Source organism: Scylla paramamosain, chromosome 23, assembly GCF_035594125.1.
Source record: "Scylla paramamosain isolate STU-SP2022 chromosome 23, ASM3559412v1, whole genome shotgun sequence".
In the NCBI taxonomy this organism is placed as follows: domain Eukaryota; kingdom Metazoa; phylum Arthropoda; class Malacostraca; order Decapoda; family Portunidae; genus Scylla; species Scylla paramamosain.
In genome coordinates this window covers 15476729-15495274 of record NC_087173.1, presented here as the reverse complement: position 1 = coordinate 15495274, position 18546 = coordinate 15476729, and the positions used below count along the sequence as shown (strand labels likewise).

The 18546-nt window shown below is 42.1% G+C and overlaps 1 protein-coding gene across 1 annotated transcript in view; it reads left to right on the top strand.

Annotated features, from left to right (window-relative positions):
* The window catches only part of LOC135112467 (uncharacterized), a 36214-nt gene extending 18315 nt beyond the window's left edge, over window positions 1-17899 (top strand). Inside the window, exons 4-6 of the mRNA XM_064026913.1 lie at window positions 16221-16361; window positions 16476-16570; window positions 16687-17899. Coding sequence (XP_063882983.1) covers window positions 16221-16361; window positions 16476-16570; window positions 16687-17134 — 684 coding nt within the window. The 3' untranslated portion in view covers window positions 17135-17899. The remainder of the gene's footprint in view (window positions 1-16220; window positions 16362-16475; window positions 16571-16686) is intronic.
* Window positions 17900-18546: the final 647 nt, after the last annotated feature.

The following is an 18546-nucleotide window of genomic DNA, read 5'->3' as shown; positions in this document are numbered from 1 at the left end:
TGATGAATAATAGGAAGAATGGGTGACAGGACAAAACTCTGAGGAATACCACTGTTAAAAAATTAGGAGACGAACAATGACCCTGTACCACAACAGCAATAGAACGGTCAGAAAGGAAACTTGAGATGAAATTATCGAGAAAAGATTACAAGGATCAGAGCTATGTGCGAGACTATATCAAAAACTTTTGATATGTTTAAAGCAACAGCGAAAGTTTTGCTAAAATCTTTAAAAGAAGATGACCAAGACTCAGTGAGAAAGCCAGGTCATCAGTAGAGCGGCCTCGACTAAACCCATACTGGCGATCAGATAAAAGGTTGTGAAGTCGTAAATGTTTAATTAATAATCTTGCTGTAGAGGATAATAAAAAAAATATTTATAGATGCAGGAAATTAAAGCAATAGGATGGTAATCTGAGGGATAAGAACGGTCATCCTTTTTAGGAACAGGTTGAATATTGGAAAACTTCCAGCAGAAAGGAAAGGTAAATGTTGATAGACAATGACACAAGAGGTTTTTTTTAGGCAAGGTGCAAGCACGGAGGCACAGTTTCGGAGAACAATAGGAGGGACGCCATCAGCCTTCCAAATACCAGTGATGGCATGGAAAATATCACTGTGATGGATCTTAATGGGTAATATGAAGTAGATGGAGAGTAAAGGAGAGGAAGGAATCATCCAATGTAGAGTTTTTAGCAAAGGTTTGAGAGAAAAGTTCAGCTTTAGAGATAGATACCAACAGGTTGAAATAAAGGAAGGAAAGGAAATAAAGTTATTGGAGATGTTTTTGGCTAGGTGCAAGAAGTCACGAAGAGAGTTAGATCTTGAAAGGTTTTGACCTCGGACCACGGTCACATACATGTATCTTGTCCTATCGCTCCAATCCCTCCTAAGGATCCTCCTAAGCGAAGTTCCCTCTGGCGTTTTGCCTCTGCTAGTTGGGGTGACCTGAGGAGGTATTTTGCTGATTTTCCTTGGAATGACTACTGTTTTCATGTCAGAGACCTGTCTCTGTGTACTGAGCGCATTACTCAGGTGATGATAGTGTCTGGCATGGAGACATACATTCCTCACTCTTTTTCTCGATCTAAACCTTTCAAACTTTGGTTTAACACAGCCTATTCTCTTGCTATACGTGATGGGGAGGTGGCCACCAAAAGGTACTAGAGCCTTCCATCACCTGAATCTCATGCACTTTATATTTCTGCAAGGAATCATACCAAGCTTGTTCTCAAACTTGCCGGAAACTCCTTCATTAATAGAAAGTGTCAAAATCTTTCAAGATTTAAGTTCCCTCGTGACTTCTGGCACATAGCGAAAAACATCTTCAATAATTTTGCTTCTTCTTTCCCTCCTCTTTCAACCATTTGACACCATTGCCATCTCATTTATCTCTAAAGCTGAACTCTTCGATCAAACCTTCGCTAAAAATTCTACTTTGGATGATCTAGGTCTTGTTCCTCCCTCTCCTCCATCCTCTGACTACTTCATGCCACCTATTAACATTCTTCGCAATGATGTTTTCCACTAAACACTCGGAAGGCTTATGGACCTAATGTGGTTCTTCATATTGTTCTCGGAAGCTGTGCCTCCCTGCTTGTACCTTGCCTAGTCAAACTCTTTCAACTCTGTCTTTCAATATCTACCTTCCCTTCTTGCTGGAAGTTTGCTTACATACAGCCTGTTCCTAAAAAGGGTGACCGTTCTGATCCCTCAGACTGCCGTCATATTGCTTTAGTTTCCTGCCTATCTAAAGTTTTTTAATCTATCCTCAACAGGAAGATTCTTAAACATTTATCTGGCATTTCACAACTTTCTATCTGATCACCAACATGGGTTCCGTCAAGGCCGCTCTACTGGTCATCTTCTGGTTTTCCTTACTGAGTTTTGGTCATCCTCTTTTAGAGATTTTGGTAAAACCTTTGCTGTTGCCTTAGGCATATCAAAAGCTTTTGATAGAGCCTGGCACAGATTTCCATACTACCCTCCTATGGCTTCTTTCCTTATATCTCTTTAACTTCATCTCAAGTTTCCTTTCTGACCGTTCTATTGCTGCTGAAGTAGATGGGCACTGTTCTTCTAAATCTATTAATAGTGGTGTTCCTTAAGCATCTGTCTCGTCACCAATTCTCTTTCTGTTATTCGTCAATGACCTTCTCAACCAAACTTCTTGTCCTACCCACTCCTACACTGATGATACCATCCCACACTTTCCACGTCTTTTCATAGACGTCCAACCTATCAGGAAGTAAACAATTCACGCAGGGAAGCCACAGAACGCCTGCCTTCTGATCTCTTTAAAATTTCTGATTGCTGTAGAGCAAATTCTTTCATCTATCAACCCTGACGCAACCAAACAGCTATCCACTCTTCTTCCATGACACTCAACCGTCCCTCTCTTCCAAACCGAAGATCCTTGGTATATATAACACAATAACACGAGAGAAGACCAAGGAATTGAAAATGAAAACACCCAACGTGGAACAAACTGTACCACAGACTGTACGCTACACGAGGCTTGACCGCACGCTGTACACTGTACCATACGCTGAACACTGATGAAGAAACAAGATAATCACCAAGCAAGATCAAAGTTCCTCAGGCTCCTTCAACCAGTCCAGTTCAACCAGCACAAGAACAAATTGCACAATCCTCACAAGTCACTCCACCAGCACATGGATAAGACAAGGCACCAGGTCAGAAACAGATCATTCCAAAAATTTTGGTTCTCTGTACGGAGGGCTTCGAGTCCGCTTTTCACCTAGCAGAAGCCAAAGAGAATATAATAAAAGTGCCAAAAATGCAGATGAAATTCCTGACGTCAGGGAATATTCTACTCTTCCTGCCCGACCAAGAAACCTTCGACCAGGTAATCAGCATCAAGAACATTCATAGAAAACCGGTACAGCTGAAAAAAAGCTGGGAAGAGCACTAGCAAGAGTATTCTGTTTAAATATCCGATTCCTATCCATTCATGCCAGTTCTGGACCACCCACTGATTATAGAGGACAAATATTGCAGTGTCTATACGCGAAAAAACCAGACAAGTGGAGATCACTGTTCAAGGTCCTTTCCCCAGGTCTCTAGAACTAGGGAAATGGGGAACATTTTAGATGCAGCCCTTCAGGTGAGAACCTCTGAGCTGCTTCAACTGCCAGAAATTTGGTCACCACAAGAATAGCTGCAGTTTGGAAGCAAGATGCGTTGTCTGCTTCGGTCCCCACAAGACCGAACTCTGTAGCACCAGATATAAAGACAAACGATTACCATGAAGTGTTCTAACTGTAGAGAGTGTCACCTAGCATGGAGTAAGCACTGCATAGCATATGAAGGAAGAAATAGACATCATACTCCTCCAAGAAACACAGGTAAGGAACACCACATACCATACAATACAAGGATACACAGAGTATCACAGCCTGGCAATGGAAGGCAACTCCAACAGATCATCATCCATCGTAATCAGAAGCCACATACCAGGTAAGGAAATAGACCACCCTGTACACTGTGGAGAAAGAGTAGAAGTAACAGCAGTAACCATTACGCTACGCAATATACAGTTACAAATCTATAACATATACAACAGGGCAGAAAATACCTCACTGGACATTACAGAACTCCTTGCATTATGCAAAATATATTAATTGGAGGCGGCTTCACTCCACACCATGACATACTGGGCTCCAACAGTCCCAATAGGAACGGACACCATATACCTGAGACACTACACAACATCCCTGAGGCGAGCCTACTGAACATACAGGAACCAACACATATAGATTGTGGAATTCTTGATCTCTCCTTCATTAATCACGACCTTCACGCACACTCACGGTAGTCTACACCAACGTTTAGCCAGCGAACATTTTGCAACTTGCACACAGATAGACATCCCTCAACTACGGTATCCCATCAGAGAAATGAAATGGAACTTAAGGAGTGCAGACTGGCCACTCTACAGGGAAAATCTTGGTGCATCTCAACACACTGCCACAACAAACAACACTCACTGCAAAGGAAACAAGACTAACAAAAGTCCTACACAAAGCAACAGACGAAGCTATACCCAAAACCAAGCCCCCATTAACATACAGAATAATTAGAGAAGGAGGCCAGGTTGCACACCTTGAGCACCTCAGTATAATCAATAAATCCTTCACTGAAGGCAAGTTATCCCCAACATGGAAAACGGCCATCATTCTTCCCATCTCCAAACCGAAGGACCCTGGGAAGACAAGATCCATCTCCCAGCTCAGGTGTCTTGGCGAGACTGCTGAAAGAATGGTCTTAAACAGACTGAAATGGATGGGCGGGGACTTCCATAAGAGCATCTGTGCATACACAAATAACAAAGGGACAAAAGACTGTATTACTGAGTTAATGACAACCATATCCAACAAAAAGGCCATCATCACCTTCATGGACTTTGAAAAGACCTTTGAAACAGCTAATGCCTTAGCCATCCTAGAGTCCCTCGCATGCCGGGGAGTTAAGCCCAAGTTACTCAGAATAGCCGACTTTCTTAAAGACAGAACGGCTAAGGTAAAGTTCCAAGGCGCACTTTCAGAGACAAGATGCCGTAGGGCAGAATCCTCAGCCCTTTCTTCTTCAACATCCTTGTTGAAAACATCGCCTCTCTAAACATCAGGGGAACAAAAGCCTTAGTATACATGGACGACGTAGCTATCATCTCCTCAGATCATAGGTATGAAGCAAGGGCAAGAGAGGTTATAAACATGTTGCCAAATAAATGCAAGGAGCTCGGGCTTTAAATGAATCCAGCAAAGACTAGACCTATTGTCACCTCCAGTCTTCCTCGATGTCTACCCCCTCACTGCAACACCAAGGAAAGCAAATAGCTGTCCACACACTACCACACACAGCTAACCTGGGGAACTAGTTTCATCCAACACAGCACAGACACACGGACACACATACACAGACATACAATGTTATTCTCCTTCTCTGGATAACTAAAGGCAGTATCATCAGGGTTGAATGTATTTCACAGACTAATGCATCACACCAACACAAGAAAACATTTGACAACCAGTCATGTCAACACATACCATTTAACACACCACCACTAACACGCGTGCAGCAAACTCTGCCACCACGCCAGCAATCAGTACCGCCACACACGACCCGTGACACCACCGCTCCGCTAGTCCACATAAATGTAGGGACAGCCACCGCTATCCCACTCCAGGTATAAGTAGTCACAACCACCGCTGATAGTCTGACGAAATATTTCTATGCACCCTTGCGACTGAGGTGATAAGCACTAGATAATTGTTGTTTGATGCTTAATGTTTTCAACACATTCTTGAATAACCTTGATGTAAAATTACCCCCCTGGTCTGATGATGACAGATAGCAATCCAACCCATGAAAAACAAATTCACCAGCTCCCTTACAATGACTCTACTATTTATGCTTCTCAAAGGAATGACCTCAGGAAATGTTGTAGCTGTGCACATGACTGTCAATATATACTGGTTACCTCTTCCTGTGCGAAGCAACGGCCCCACACAATCAATTACCACCTTGCTGAATGAGTCAGTCATTACTAGCACGGGGTGCAACGGAGCTCGGGGAATTGTTTGATTAGGTTTCCCTGTAATTTGACAAGTGTAACACGTTCTACAATAATTTATTATATCTCTGTTTATTCCTGGCCAAAAGAAATGACAAATAATTTTCTTTAATATTTTGCCACTCCCAGGTGACCCGACCAAACATTCCCATGAGCGAGCTCCATCAGCCTCGTCCTATACTTCTTAGATACAATAATTTGCTTTTTCAACATCCACATATTGTCAGTTGGACTGTCAATAGGCCTCCAATTTCTCATTAACATTCCATCCTTTATATAATATCCAACATAATCAGTAGATATTTTATCTACCTCAGCTCTGCTCCATAGAGATTGTAAACTACTGTCAACTCCTTGCTCACGACAGTCAGGCAACACCTCTATCTTGTAATGACCCTTATTTTCCACCTTCACATTCACATCTTCCACCTCCTTCATATCCACATCTTTCTGATCAAACAACACACCTAAGCTCTCCTACAGATTACTATTATCCTCTCCCTCACCGTAAGCCACTTTCATGTTTCTAGCCTTAGCTCTAGTCACAGCACATGCTGGATATATAGCATTTTCCTCAGTTTTCTCCTCCTCACTTATCTCAGGGCAAAAATTATCATTTACCATTAAACTCTTAACAAATGTTAGATTAGGAACAACTTTTTCACCTGCTAGGTCATTTCCTAGAAGCATTTGTACACCAATGACCGCTAACTTATCACTCACACCTATTCTAACTCTTCCACTGACAAATCCGCTCTCCAACCATACATGATGCACCGGCATAACACTAATAGAGTTAATGCCTCTCACCTCTATTTGTTAACCCGTGAAAGAGCTCTCTGTCCATTCCAATACATCTCGAAGCACTAGACTCACATTTGCAGCTGTATCTCTTAAAATGGGTTTTAATTATAATTTAATTCTCTGAACCACCCTCTAATTTTATCATTCCTCGAGTAATAAATGGTTCAAAATCCACAGGAGCAGTACATTTCTCCACTACTTTCACATCAACTGGAGCACTTTAACATGGTTCCCTCAATACACTCAATGTCACTTCCTTTTTTTCTTTTTTATGTAGGAGGGACACTGGCCAAGGGCAACAAAAATCCAATAAAAAAAAATGCCCACTGAAATGCCAGTCCCATAAAAGGGTTAAAGCAGTAGTCAAAAATTGATGAATAAGTGTCTTGAAACCTCCCTCTTGAAGGAATTCAAGTCATAGGAAGATGGAAATACAGAAGCAGGCAGGGAGTTCCAGAGTTTAAAGAGAAAGGGATAAATGATTGAGAATACTGGTTTACTCTCGCGTTAGAGAGGTGGACAGAATAGGGGTGAGAGAAAGAAGAAAGTCTTTCTGCAGCGAGGCCATGGGAGGAGGGGAGGCATGCAGTTAGCAAGATCAGAAGAGCAGTTAGCATGAAAATAGCGGTAGAAGACAGCTAGAGATGCAACATTGCGGCGGTGAGAGAGAGGCTGAAGACAGTCAGTTAGAGGAGAGGATTTGATAGACGAAAAGCTTTTGATTCCACCTTGTCTAGAAGAGCAGTGTGAGTGGAACCCCCTAGACATGTGAAGCATACTCCATACATGGACGGATAAGGCCCTTGTACAGACTTAGCAGTTGGGGGGAGCCCGGAATCATGCCAAGTCTGTTCTCCAACTAGCCAAAAACTCCTTCATTAACAGAAAATGTCAAAACCTTTCAAGATCTAACTCCCCTCGTGACTTCTGGCATCTAGCCAAAAATATCTCCAATAACTTTGCTTCTTCTTCTTTCCCTCCTCTACTTCAACCAGATGGCACCACTGCTATCACATATATTTCTAAAGCTGAACTCTTTGCTCAAACCTTTGCTAAAAACGCTACCTTTGACGATTCTGGGCTTGTTCCTCCCTCTCCTCCACCCTCTGACTACTTCATGCCACCTATTAAAATTCTTCGCAATGATGTTTTCCATGCCCTCGCTGGCCTAAACCCTCGGAAGGCTTATGGACCTGATGGGGTCCGTCCTATTGTTCTCCGAAACTGTGCCTCTGTGCTTGCACCTTGCCTAGTCAAACTCTTTCAGCTCTGTCTGTCAACATCTACGTTTCCTTCTTGCTGGAAGTTTGCCTACATTCAACCTGTTCCTAAAAAGGGTGACCGTTCTAATCCCTCAAACTACCGTCCTATTGCTTTAATTTCCTGCCTATCTAAAGTTTTTGAATCTATCCTCAACAGGAAGATTCTTAAACATCTATCACTTCACAACCTTCTATCTGATCGTCAGTATGGGGTCCGTCAAGGCCGCTCTACTGGTGATCTTCTGGCTTTCCTTACTGAATCTTGGTCATCTCTTTTAGAGGTTTTGGTGAAACTTTTGTTGTTGCCTTGGACATATCAAAAGCTTTTGATAGAGTCTGGCACAAAGCTTTGATTTCCAAACTACCCTCCTACGGTTTCTATCCTTCTCTCTGTAACTTCATCTCAAGTTTCCTTTCTGACCGCTCTATTGCTACTGTGGTAGACGGTCACTGTTCTTCTCCTAAATCTATTAACAGTGGTGTTCCTCAGGGTTCTGTCCTGTCACCCACTCTCTTCTTATTATTCATTAATGATCTTCTAAACCAAACTTCTTGTCCTATCCACTCCTATGCTGATGATACCACCCTGCACTTTTCCACGTCTTTTCATAGACGTCCAACCCTTCAGGAGGTAAACATATTACGCAGGGAAGCCACAGAACGCCTGACTTCTGATCTTTCTAAAATTTCTGATTGGGGCAGAGCAAACTTGGTATTGTTCAATGCCTCAAAAACTCAATTCCTCCTTCTATCAACTCGACACAACTTTCCAGACAACTATCCCCTCTTCTTCAATGACACTCAACTGTCCCCCTCTTCTAAACTGAACATCCTCGGTCTGTCCTTTACTTATAATCTGAACTGGAAACTTCACATCTCATCTCTAGCTAAAACAGCTTCTATGAAGTTAGGTGTTCTGAGACGTCTCCGCCAGTTTTTCTCACTCCCCCAGCTGCTAACTCTGTAAAAGGGCCTTATCCGTCCATATATGGAGTATGCATCACATGTCTGGGGGGGGTTCCACTCAAACTGCTCTTATAGACAGGGTGGAATCAAAAGCTTTTCGTCTCATCAACTCCTCTCCTCTAACTGACTGTCTTCAGCCTCTCTCTCACCGCCGCAATGTTGTATATCTAGCTGTCTTCTACCGCTATTTTCATGCTAACTGCTATTCTGATCTTGCTAACTGCATGCCTCCCATCCTTCCGCGGCCTCGCTGCAGAAGACTTTCTTCTTTCTCTCACTCCTATTCTCTCCACCTCTCTAACGCAAGAGTTAACCAGTATTCTCAATCATTCATCCCTTTCTCTGGTAAACTCTGGAACTCCCTACCTGCTTCTGTATTTCCACCTTCCTATGACTTGAATTCCTTCAAGAGGGAGGTTTCAAGACACTTATCCACCAATTTTTGACCACTGCTTTGACCCTTTTATGGGACTGGCATTTCAGTGGGCATTTTTTTTATTAAATTTTTGTTGCCCTTGGCCAGTGTCCTTCCTACATAAAAAAAAAAAAAAGGGTGTTGCACCAATTGCTCTAGGTCGTGGAGGATAGCAAAGTTGAAGGCTAGTTTACCAGGGTGGTCAGTGAAGGGAGAGGAAAGCCAAAGCTGGTGGTGAACACTGATGTTTCAAAGAATGGAGATCTCTGCAAAAGGGAAGAGGGTCAGAATGTACTCCACTTTGGAAGTTAAATAGTCAAAGAATTTCTTATAGTCAGAGGAGTTAGGTGAAAGGTATACAGCACAGATAAATTTAGTTTGAGAGTGACTCTGTAGTCGTAGCCAGTTGGTGGAAAACTCGGAAGATTCAAGAGCGTGGGCACGAGAGCAGGTTATGTCATTGCGCACATAAACGCAACATCCAGCTTTGGATAGAAAATGAGGATAGAGAAAGTAGGAGGGAACAGAAAAGGGGTTACTGTCAGTTGCCTCAGACACCTTAGTTTCAGTGAGGAAAAGAAGATGAGGTTTAGAAGAGAAGAGCTGGTGTTTTACAGATTGAAAATTAGATCTTAAACCACGAATGTTGCAGAAATTAATGAAGAAAAAGTTGAGGGGGGGGTGTCAAGACACTTAGGGTCGTCGACAGAAAGGCAGTCTGACCTGGGGACATTTATGGTCCACTCCCCAGATGGGGACTCTGAGGCTCCGTAGCTTATCTGCCAAACTACTGTTCTTACACTGAAATCCTTTGTAGCCGAAACGACCACAATAGGAACATTTTGCTTCCTTACTTGATTGTTCACAATCCCTACTCAAGTGCCCAGGATACCCACAGTTAAAGCACCTAATTGATGGTTTACCTTGCAAATCATTATGCGTTCTGTGCTCAACACTGCTACTCGGCTTGGAAGAAGAACGCTATACTTGCCCTTGTATACTGTTTGAATTTGCAGAACAGTTACTGCTTGCAAACTTAGCACTTACATTTGGCTGCATTGCCACATATGTACTATTAATATTAAACCTTCCCTTGAAATAGTTTTGACTTGAAGTATTAAACCTGATTCCCACATCCCTCCTTTATACCCCATATTTCAAGCTTCAAGCTGGTCAGCTTTACGTACTGCTTCCATTACAATCTTTATATTAGCTTTCATGATTTCATGCTTCATGTTAGGATATATTTGGTTCTTAAAATTCTCTAACATAATAACCTCTTTCATGTCTTCCACATTTTTAACATCCTCAGATTTTTTTTTTTTTTTTTACGTAGGAAGGACACTGGCCAAGGCCAACAAAAATCTAAAAAAAAAAATGTCCACTGAAATGCCGGTCCCATAAAAGGGTCAAAGCAGTGGTCAAAAATTGATGAATAAGTGTCTAGAAACCTCCCTCTTGAAGGAATTCAAGTCATAGGAAGGTGGAAATACAGAAGCAGGCAGGGAGTTCCAGAGTTTACCAGAGAAAGGGATGAATGATTGAGAATAATGGTCAACTCTTGCGTTAGAGAGGTGGACAGAATAGGGGTGAGAGAAAGAAGAAAGTCTTGTCCTCTTTCATGTCTTCCACATTTTTAACATCCTCAGATTTGAGCCACTTATCCAACTTTAGGGTACACTCTCTAGCCATTTCCAGGTATGTGCAATTATAGTTTTTCTTTACCGCCCTAAACTTTAATCTATATGCCTCAGGAGCCACACGTACAGATGACAACACTGCTTCCTTAACAGCGGCAGTGTCTCTACACTCATCAACAGTTAGACCATTATAAGCTTCCCAGGCTTTTCCTTTTAATTTTATCTGTACTAAGAATGTCCACTCTTCCACTGGCCAACCTCTTGACTCTGCTACCTTCTCGAATTGAAGAAAGAAGTCCTCTGCCTCACTTTCAACAAAATCAAGGACAAATGGAACCTTTTTATCCCCTGAATCACTTTTCAAATCACCGTCTCCCTTCTCTAACCTTTTAATTTCCACTTCTGCCTTTTTTAGTTCCACCTCTAATTTCATTCTTTCCAATATGTATCTTTCACTGCCGGACATTTCCCACCGTACTGCTGCACTACTTGTTTCCAGTTCACTTTGTTCACTTTCATGGACGTGCTTTTCCTCCACACACAACAAACCTTTCTCTGTCAACATCATAACCAACTCTTTCTGCATGTCCTGCTTGATCCTAGCAGTCAACTTAACACCAAATCTATCTGCTAGCACACCAAGCTCTTCTCTACTACACTGATGCAAGTAGTGGACATTCAAGGAGTCAATGAACTGTTCTACATGGTCCGCCATTTTAACAAATCACTGTCATTATAAACACTAACCTCATAGAGTACAGAAGCGCATGTCCATGAACAGTGGTCAGGTCACAGGAGTACAGGATCACGTAGGGCAGCGAGTCTTGCGGGTGAAATGGAACGTATGGCGACATGTATGGTACACTTCTTATTTACATGAAGTCACTGATCACAAATCACACAAGGAAGAAGATCTCCTCCCGGTCAGGCCCCCAATTATGTCACCTCCAGTCTTCCTCGATATCTGTCCACTCACTGCAACACCAAGGAAAGCAAATAGCTGTCCACACACTACCACACACAGCTAACCTGGGGGACTAGTTTCATCCAACACACAGCACAGACACACGGACATACATACACAGACATACAATGTTATTCTCCTTTTCTGGATAACTAAATGCAGTATCAAGGTTGAATGTATTTTACAGACTAATGCATCACACCAACACAAGAAAACATTTGACAACCAGTCATGTCAACCAACACATACCATTTAACACACCACCACCAACACACGTGCAGCAAACTCTGCCACCACGCTAGCAATCAGTACCGCCACACACGACCCATGACACCACCGCTCCGCCAGTCCACGTAAATGTAGGGACAGCCACCGCTATCCCAATCCAGGTATGGGTAGTCACAACCACCGCTCCACCTCCTCAGCTCTCCACCCGTCGCTGTCTGCCCGCTTCACCCTCGGACAAGGGAATGAATTTCCAGCACCTGACCCCTTTCCACATTAACTGACGTGGGCGGAGTCTCACCTAACCCCCCACCCACACTATTAGTCATTATAACAGTAGTTTAAATAATCATCCACAAAATCCTTTATCAAATGACACATAGAAGAAAGTACATGCACTTCAATTCAATACTACTGTTGAATATACAAAAATGTGTACACAGAAGCATAGGTAAAAGAACGTAACAAAATACAACACCAAATGGCCCATTACAATTTTAATTCCAGGCACTTTAATTACCTTACAGTACCGTCTCAAATAATAAGGAGAACCCTCGTTAATTTACCATCAGTCCTTAAATTTAAATAACCATCACCAATCTAAGAAGAGTGGTGAACTAGTGGCAACACTATGCACCTAGGCTCCCACATACAACTTCCAGCCCTTACCATCCAAGATACGGCAGTTGAATGGACGTCATACCATCCATACCTGGGCATTTGGGCCGATGCGCGACTAAGCTTCAAACAACACACAGCATCATTCAAAGAAAGATCAGAAGCATGGTTGAGGGTGATGAGAGCAATCAGAGGCCTTCAGGGAGAAGGGCAATTCGCTCCATTATTGAATATGGAGCCCCATGCCCAGCTCAACCAACCAAAACGGCTTAGAAATAATGCAAAAAAAAAAAAGCGCTCAGGATCAGCAATGGCGTGCCTAGATGGACAGATGTCAGCACCCTACAGGCTGAGACGAAGATTACCCGATCATGACCAGACTCTACTCCTCTAGTGTAGGAGACTTTATCAAGTTCATACGGACGCAAAACTAAGGACTTGGAGACACTCAAACAGACAGATCTTCCGCAAGGTAACATGGGTAGCCACGACTAGTGACTACCTGAAAACCATAGGCGCAGAAGGCTTCTTCCAAAATCTTCAAGACGATCCACCTGACGAGCATTACATCAAACCACCACCTTGGGAGGAAGCACTCTTCAAAGCCATAGTCCACTCCTTACCAAACTCAAAGAAGAACCTAGACTCTGCCACAATCGCAACACAAGCAAGAAAAACACTGAATACCGCTCCAACACACGACGCTAACACTTTCTTCACTGATGGGCCTGTTTACAAGAAGACAGGACAAGCCGCTGCAGCTTTTTCCACCACAGACACTACAGGACATTTCCAGCTCTCAGATAGATCATCTACACTATAGACAGAGCTAATGGCTATTCAAAAAGCACTAACAGACAACAAGCACAAACACAAAGACATAATTATACACACTGACTCCCTTAGAGCCATACAAGCTCTTCAACACTCAACCTCAACAAAGTCAGCACACACAATTAAACAGCAAGGAAGATCAATCCACATAAAGTGGATCCCGATCCACGTGCGCATTACTGGCAATGAAGTAGCTGACCTGGCAGCCAAGGACGCACTCAAGCTCCCTAACATCACAACCAACATCCCCACATGCGTTTCGCAAGTTAAAGACACCCTCAAGGCGAATGGCAGAGAAATGCTGATGCACAACGTTCAACCCAGAGCAGACCAAGACCCGAGAATTGCAAAATGGTACAAACACAAAAGCCTGAACACATCCCCCCCTTCCCAGGCACCTTGGTAGGAGGGACAGAACCAGCATATACAGGCTGAAATTGTGATAACGCTGCCTTAGCGAGGTGAAAAACGACTTTCCGGAAACCTGCATCCATTGCAACACCGAAACACACTCACTACTGGTACATTACATCACAGAATGCGAGGAAACAGGTTTACATTTAAACTGACAACTGGAGTCAGCAGAGGACATCATTGAGCACACCTCACACTCAGAACTGGTCACTCTTGTCCAGCAATACACCTCACCAAGGTAATACCCCTGCCCCCACTCCCCACTCTTCCCTTCACAACGACGAATCCAGATCCCCGCAACAGTAGAAGCGTGGTGTATCTGGCGCTCCGCCAAGGCGGGCAAGCCAGAATCCCCGGTGACACTTTGTCCGAGAGATCCAAGCTGGGAAGAAAATACTAACTGTGAGTCAGAGTAAAAGGCCCACGTCACCTTCCACGGTGACAATCTCGACAACAAAGACAGCAACTCAGCCATTCCTAACCCGGCTACAACACACTACTTAAGAAGGGTTAAGAAACCGGAAATCGCGATCTAGCGAAAATGACTAGCTTTGGCGAAGTCATAAATCAAATTACAAAAGAGAAAAGAACAATTATAAGATACAAAGAAAATATCTTAAAGTTAATAAATGCTAAACTAGCCTTCACATTTAACGAAACTTCTGTATGAGAAAATCTGCCCGTTTATATGCTCAAAGTATTTAATGATGGGATAGTCAAGCACCCAAGAAGAAGGCAGACACCCAGTGACGAAGAAGGAAGGACCCACACAAAGAAAAGAATCACAGAACTAATGGGCAAAATCAAGGAGCTCCAATAAACATATTGTACTGCGGTTGAAAAGTGGATTGACGCCGACATTGATGCCGATATTAAAAGGAATATAGATCCGCATTTTACAGAATTAGTACACAAGTACAAAAATTTCATCATGGCAAAGAACCATTGAAAACTCATCAATCTCAGTGATGACCAAATCAAATACCCACGACCCATTGACAGCTAGTTCAGTTGGAGTAAGAAAACACTCAACCCGGAACAAGAGAAGCTTCTAAACACTGGCCTTAATTGCCACATCCTCTCCAAGCCAAAGAAGTTTCAAAAGCAAGTTGAATGTTAACTGCTAATTGCCAACATCGAAAAACTTTCTAAAAAGGGCGATGTTACCATCGACCTTTCATTCAAGCAAGAAGTCATGGCAGAAGCATCTAAAAACAAAAGGCAGTTATAGAAACAGCATACTCGACAAAAAGCATATTGACGAAGCGAAGCAGCTTAACTCCGAAGCCGGCGTTGCAGTCACAAGGGTAGACAAGGCTTATGCCCTCATGGACACTTCTGAGTACTTCAAGAAGATAGACGACATTCTGGTCAACACAAGGAAATTTTTCAAGATCACCAAAGACCCAAGACGGTGTTTAAAAATCTCTACGTGTTGCAGTCTATCGCATCTCGAGAAAGCCCATTTCATTGATTGGCGACGCGATGGAAAAGTAATGTTTTTGACTCATGAGAGGTGAAGAATTTTCCAAAGATATTTGCAACCGTTTTCTCGTATGCAATTTGAAAAATATATTGTGAAATACTTACTGCTGTCCGTGTTATCAATGTCTGTGGTGATTTTAAACACCCGTATTAAGTCAGTTCTTGGTTTCTGTGTTAATGAGAATAGATTTTATTCTTTAAGATTTATTTCTTAAGCTTAGTATTATTTTCGTTACTCAGCGCTGAACTCGTTCTAATTTATCTATGTCCTTCTGGTAACAGAGGTATCATGCTTGAACTCAATATTCCAAAAGAGTTATATAGAGTGAAGCCAAGGAAGTATACAGAGTCAAAACCAAGGAATTATACAGAGAGAGAGAGAGAGAGAGAGAGAGAGAGAGAGAGAGAGAGAGAGAGAGAGAGAGAGAGAGAGAGAGAGAGAGAGAGAGAGAGAGAGAGAGAGAGAGAGAGAGAGAGAGAGAGAGAGAGAGAGAGAGAGAGAGAGAGAGAGAGAGAGAGAGAGAGAGAGAGAGAGAGAGAGAGAGAGAGAGAGAGGGGGGGGGGGGGGGAGGGAGGGAGAGAGAGTCGGAAGACAGGCACAAGGTGAAAGGGATGTGAATGGTCATACTTATGTCTAATGGGAATTATTTCGATAAGACCGGCATTTTGATCACTGGAGCACCCAAGACTTCCACGGCAGCAGTCACAGGAGTGCGGAAAAATTAGATATGTGTGTGTGTGTGTGTGTGTGTGTGTGTGTGTTGAGAGGCGCTGCTGTGTGGCCTTGTGTGAAATAGGCCTAAGTTGAATGGTTCGTGGATTTGTCATACTGTGGTGTGGTTCTAATCAGTAAGTCACCGTGCATAAGTCTGCCTTCATATGAGGAATACTGCCATATAGGTGGTTGGAGTTGTTAGATCTCAATAAAAGAGGTGTTTACTTCTCTAAGTATGGAGTTCTTGGAGGGTGTCTAGTAAAATTGGTGTATGACTTTACAGGGCGTACAGTTCATTGGGGTGTTCTGGAGTCCTGCAGAGCACACTGCCACAGATGTAGCCCGCTTCCTCTTTCACATCCCTGATTTGGACTGCAGTCAGCCAGTGCTTTTGATGGGCTGCGCCAGCATCCTGCAGCTATCAGTAAGTTACATCATTCTGGTCCTCCTGCATTTGGTAAAAACATTTGTGAATGAAATGAAACATCTCAGATTAGGACATGACTGATTACTGTACTGACAAAACATTCTTCTCTAGTCATTGGGCATCGTTGGTGGGCAGCGATTGCCCGTTCAGGTAAAGTTCCAAGGACATATATGCAGCCTCGAGACACCAGCAATACAGGACATTAAGTAAGTGGTGTTAGTTCTTTGTGTTCTATCAGTGACCTGTTTAACAGTAAACATCAAGTTTGGCAGATTTTGATCATTGGAGCTGGTGATACAAATGTTGTTTTTATCTGTTGTAGGCTGCCTCCACAATATTACATGAGCAGCCTGAAGGAAGAAGATGCATCAGTGGTCTGTTCACACTTGAAGGTCAACTACTTTGACACAGAGGATGGTATAAGACATGACATTGCCCACTTCCCATCCGTTAGTATTCATAAACGCAGCCCTACAGACAGTGTTGAGTCACTGCAGAAGGAGGCAGGAGAGAATTTAGTGTCGTGGATTCGCACAACCAAAAACGGTTGGATGGGCAACACTTTCACGCAACTGCAGCATCGTCGAAAGGGCCTGGCAAGCAAAGCCACCCTGGCCTTGGCACACCAGCTGCTGCAGAAAGGTCTCCTGGCTTATGTTGTAATTGAAAACAATAACACTGCTTCCATGAAATTCCACGATGCCCTGGGCTTCAAGTGGCAGTGTGACTTTTGCACACTTGAGCTACTTCCTGTTGACAAGAACATCTAGACCAATGGTTCATAAAATGATCCTTAGTCACACTTCTTTTTTTGTTTCTAACAGACTCCTAAGTCCCCCTTTACCCCACCCTCACTTCATGTGTTTATGTAAAGTTATATATTTTCATAATCTATATCATGAATGTTTAGTAAAACAAAGATCTTGCTTGGATTAAGTCTACCACTAATAGGATACCCAGCCCTACATTTTTAATAACGTCTTCAATATATAAATACTTCACTTTGTTATTGATTTTTAAAACAATTAGTCCTAATTCAGTGTTCAAATTTAGAGAGCATTCCTGTAATGCTAGGAGTAATAATGTAAATTTATCCTTACCTGTATTCAGGACTAAACTATTAAAAAATAGTGTTATAAATTTTGGTCCAGAATTTTTCAATAGTCTCCCTCAGGATATAAAAATCCTGCTTAGAGGAAGTAATTTAATTAAATTTAAAAAAGAAAATATAAAGTTATCTGTTACATGTACAAACCTAGATACACCATAATTATTTCATGAATTTGGTAGGATAACGTTTTCATTGTAACTGTCATGATGGTTGAGCTCCTGTTTTATTCTGACTTACATTGAATGTTTTGTCAAGTTTACCCATTTACTTTGATTGAGATATTGTACTCGTTACTATTATACTACATTACATTGCATAAGCAAGGTTTTTTTAATGCTTGTTCACCTTGCCACAATTTGTTATTTAATCTATCTTAAAAACTGTCTGTCTTAGGAGACACACACACACACACACACACACACACACACACACACACACACACACACACACACACACACACATATATATATATATATATATATATATATATATATATATATATATATATATATATATATATATATATATATATATATATATATATATATATATATATATATATATATATATATATATATATATATATATATATATATATATATATATATATATATATATATATATATATTATAGGTTCATTTTCTTTTTGCTATTGTTATCATTATTACTATTATTTATCAATTACGTATTTAATTTGTATGTACGACGCCTCTCGTTCCCCTTTTATTTTTCGATCACTCCTTAGGTAGTGTCACGCATGCATGGTAGTCAGCGGCCGGCCTCTGGTTCATAAAGGTCTAATCTGTAATTGGCAGTCTTGTTATTATACTGAGATATTTTACACAGTGTTTGCTGTCATCCCTGGATTTCAACATTATTACATGTGCTAGCGCACTACCCTAGCACATATTGGATGCCAGCGGTACTCCCACAGTGCCTCCTGTGACTATTTTGGTGTTTTGCGTGGATGTCCTACTCCGAGCAGGAGGAGGTGTAGGTGAGTACTAGGCGGAAGCTCTTAAACATCTGTAAACTTATTGGAGGGTGTGGGTTGTGTGGTAGCCCCATTTT